General features: G+C 40.8%; 1 protein-coding gene across 4 annotated transcripts in view; it reads right to left on the bottom strand.

Moving 5' to 3' along the window:
• Nucleotides 1-2396, bottom strand: part of cacna1g (calcium channel, voltage-dependent, T type, alpha 1G subunit) — a gene marked incomplete at its 5' end in the record, with an annotated part of 167363 nt that extends 164967 nt beyond the window's left edge. For 3 of the 4 annotated variants that reach the window (XM_084077509.1, XM_084077510.1, XM_084077511.1), the window contains one exon: nt 2289-2381. In XM_084077509.1, the coding sequence (XP_083933635.1) occupies nt 2289-2381 (93 nt within the window). Of the gene's footprint in view, nt 1-2288 lie in introns of all 4 variants that reach the window. The other variant, XM_084077512.1, reaches the window with a different exon arrangement.
• Nucleotides 2397-4302: the final 1906 nt, after the last annotated feature.

Below are 4302 nucleotides of genomic sequence, written 5' to 3' on the forward strand. Positions count from 1 at the left end.
ACTCCTCTGTTCTAAATGCCTTCAGATGCAACCTGAATGCATCCCCTCTCTTTCTTTTCTTTTTTCTTATTTTCCAAATCACAGGATGAAAAAGAACAATTTGTTCTGATTCAATCTCTCGGCAAGCACCCGATCCCTCTGCTGTAGCAACTGAAACATTGCCAGATAACAGAGAGCTATCCTATTGTTTCCCACTTCAATTCATTCTCCTGCTAGGAGCTAGCCCAGAAATATGAAAGTGTTTATCTGTCCAAATGTGGTTTCCAGCAACAACAACATATGCGTGTAATACTGCTACTATACCTGTCATCCGCTCTTTGAGGTGAAGGTAACTGAAGACCTACAAAGTGCCTGTGACCTGCTGCATAAACTACCTCAAGTATCAACCAGTGTTCAATTTGCCCCTCATGCTAAATATTTTTAAGCTCAGGTGTTCATTTAGGGGCATTGCTTAAAACATCTTAGGTTGTCTCCTTGCCTTAATGTCTAGAATAAGGTTTTCATGGAAGTTTCTGTCATAATACGGCACTTTTGCAGTGAAGTTACCATCAATAGTCATCATCACTCACGTCATCATTGTTTAACGATAACATTACTTGAAAGCACCATTGCCAGTGTTAGCTCGCTTCTCCAAAATAGACAACAAAGTAAGATAAAGCTAAACTGGACAGAAGATGAGAATATTCTTTTCAAAGAGTAAGGAAAGAGCGCACGCTAATCATCCATCATAATGTAACCCATGCATAACGACAACACACAAGGACAACATATGCTGAGAGATAACTGTTAGAAATCCTGCTGTAAAACAAATTGAAGTCAAAGTAATACAGACATATGAAAACAATACTGTAACAACAAGAAAACAGAACATTGAAAGGAGAAAATTCCGCCATTGTCTTATGTTCCACAAATGATTTCACTTTCAAGAGACTGGATCCCTTAAATCTTTGAAGAAAATGCTTACTAAGGACCTTGTAGCAACCCAACGCACAAGAGAATATTTAAATAGCTAAGGTCAAACACTTAGAGATCAAAGGGTTTTCCCTTACAACATCCTTAGGGAATCCTTATGGTGATTTTATGCAACTCATTTCTTTCCAAGGCATCCTTAGATGAAAATGTAAGGGCAACCTTAGCCTAAGTGGCTTTAAGTATATTGGGAAATGTTAACTGCTTCTCGGACCCTTTTCATGTAGGCAGGCTACATTATGTATGAATTTTATGCCAAAAGCTCCATACTTCTGACACAGCATTTTGTTGTGTTCTATCGAGCCTATTATTTGACTGTGCACTCCTGAGTGTTAGCGTATTCTGTATTCTCAGTGCTGCCTTGTGAGATGTTATTCGGTAACAGTTGTGAGTTTTGCTTTGTTGTGATGTGCACTGTATCTGCTGCATTGCAGCCGCTGCAGTGAGTTTAGACTGGGACAAATTCAAAGGAGGGTCCTGTGGGGTCATAATAAGGAGGGTCTTACTCTGAAGTGTATCCTAACCTCTAAGTTGCAATTCCATTCCATTGACACCCCTATTTGTGAGATCTGTGAGGATGTGTTTAGTTGCTGATGTTAGAAATGCGGGTCAGTTAGGCAGAATTTAGTTTGCCAGCACTGCAGTTGAGATTCCACAAAGCACCAAGAACATATAACCAAATAAAGTTGCGAGTACAGAACCAAATGGACTCAGTAGTTCTTTACACATATAAATAATATAGCACAGTGCAATAAGGGTGAAACTCAAGTTTTGTAGACAACAATTGTTTTTGTCTAGTTTGGGGACTCAGGTTTAGTGACTTGTATTGAGCTTTTTTCCTCAGAGCTACGTAGGTTGGCTATTAGGTTATTATTTGGCCATGTTCATCCTGACATTAATCGTCGCTATTGTTGTAAAGACCCGATGAAGACCTGTGTGTCGTCTAAACGTCATCCACCACTTCTATAAAAATGTATTAGCGTTAGTGTCTACGGTAGTATTTACAGAGAGAGACCCAGTGTTGAAGCAAGGGGTTGTCGTGTGGTGCTAAGCTGCAGTCGAAATCCAGCATTAGAAGAATCATCACTTCACCCAGTTTATTGACAGAAAGCTCAGAACATGACAGGGTGGACTTTTGGCAAACAAATCTCTTTATAGAGATAACCTAAGCTGTCCGTAGAGGTGTAATATTGATGAATTTATAGTTGTTTAATACAATCAGATTGGACTTTTCTGTCTGACAAAGAGGGCTGTCAATGGAAGGACAGGAACTTAACTATACTGTACCTGTAGATATAAAGGAGGGTATTTTACTGTACCTGTAGTATCTTGCAGCGGTCGGAGTCACAGAGGATGTCCTCGCAGGGGTGGAACATGCCCAGGGTCACGCAGTTCAGCAGGATCACCAGCATGGACGCCCGTTCGAACCATGTGCAGAACCACGGTTAAGGAATATGAAAAGCTCACACAGAGAACAAGCAGAACATCACACCCAATAAACACACAACAGATACTGTAGCAACAACTTTTAAAGGGAAAGTAGAGTGAATACAGTTCTGTTTCATTGTTACGACCCTGAGAGGTCTTTGTACGGGTCATAATGTGTATATATGCCTATGCTTAACCTTCTGTGTCCTTGTGTGAGGTGATCCTGTTGAGAGTGATGCGTGGCGAGTGAGTGAGTGTGTGCGTGCGTGTGCATGTGTGCGTGCATGGTAGTGTGTGTGTGTGAGTGAGGGATGTCTAAACGGTCCACTTGGGCAGCAAGGGCATTGGGGAAGGAGCTGCCTGTCCCTGTTTTAATAGTAATTAGAGTTTCCTCCAAGCTGCAGAAGATGTTTACATGCTCACTAATACCCTGATTACTGGAAATAATCAGGTTATTGGTAATTCAATTGTAGCATTTGCATGTATTCGTGCGATTAACCAGAAAAGCATCTTTGTCATTTTCGTCAAAAAAGCAGATATACTGTACAAGCTCATGGCACGTCACTTCGTGCCGTGCAATGAGCTTGTAGATCTGCTATTTTTTAATCGCTTCTGGTGGTCCCTAGAACAAAATGTTTTCAGATGGGTGTCCGCAGCCAAATACATATAATTTTGGGCGTCCTTGACACAAAGGTTTGAGAACCACTGATTTAGAAAGAGAAAGAAAGAGTTTTTCAGAAAACTTTTAGGATTTAGAAAACATTTGTAGAATCGGCCTCAGGTCTTAATGGGTTAAGACTGTAACCCGGGCTTTACAGTGCATGTTTTTGCTCCAGTCCAGCAAAGTTCTTCTTACGTTTTTATGGGTACTTATTCAAACATGCACACATAATAAAAAACGTGTTTATATGGTCAAATAAATCAAAAGATTGTGAAATTTCTTTCTTTTTAACTTACCCCGATTAAGACTGTACTCTGATTTTGGGAATCAGATAACAGTGTTTACGTGACCATTTCAATAACCATGGAATGGTCAGCCTTCTGCATGTAAACACACTCACTTAACCACTTCAGCCCTATATACTTCTTCGTATGATGAAGAGGACGGAAATACAAGCTCAAAACAACAACAACAAAAAAAGGTTTGAATTTACTTTTAGTTTCTCTGCCAATAATGATATCCACAAAATAGGGACGCCAGGTTAAAAGTGGTTTAAAAGAGTATTTGTATCCGGCAGAGAAAGGGAAGAAGTGATAGAGAGAGCAGAGGACTGACTAACGGGATGAGAGAGTGTCTGTCCTATTAGTTAGTACATGTGCAGACAGCTTGATGCATTGCACACACATTGTATCGACCACAGAGTCAAAAGAGGGCCTTTGGAATGTGGCTAGGCTAAACGCAAACCCATCTATGTGACAACAATCAATGATGAGCTTAAACAGTTGATCTATAAACCCAGAATAGTCTGATACCACTTCAATAAACACACACACACACACACACACACACACACACTCTCTCATGGACAGCGTCCTCCGTCCACCGCAGTTAATGGTGTTGTTTGTCATCCAACTGCTGAGAGTGTGTTTGTGATAAACCGCGTTAAAAGGGGGCATGTTTTTCATTTTTTCATGTTTGTGTGTAAATGAATAATTATATATTACATCATGTGGGGACCAAAAGAAAATGGCCCAGGCCAAGAGGACAAATGACCTGTCCTTCGCCTATTATATTAGCTCACCACTCACTCATTCATCACTCTGACCCATAATGCAGCTGGGTCAGCGGCAGCACAGCAGCCAACACAAACTGAAACTCCACGGTACTGCGTGTGCAGGACTAGCTTTCTTTCGATTGCCTCTGCTGACAAAAAGAGCCTTCGAAAGGGAATTACCGATCAATGT

This window comes from Gymnoscopelus microlampas (genome assembly GCF_963454915.1).
Source record: "Gymnoscopelus microlampas genome assembly, chromosome: 14".
Lineage (NCBI taxonomy): Eukaryota > Metazoa > Chordata > Actinopteri > Myctophiformes > Myctophidae > Gymnoscopelus > Gymnoscopelus microlampas.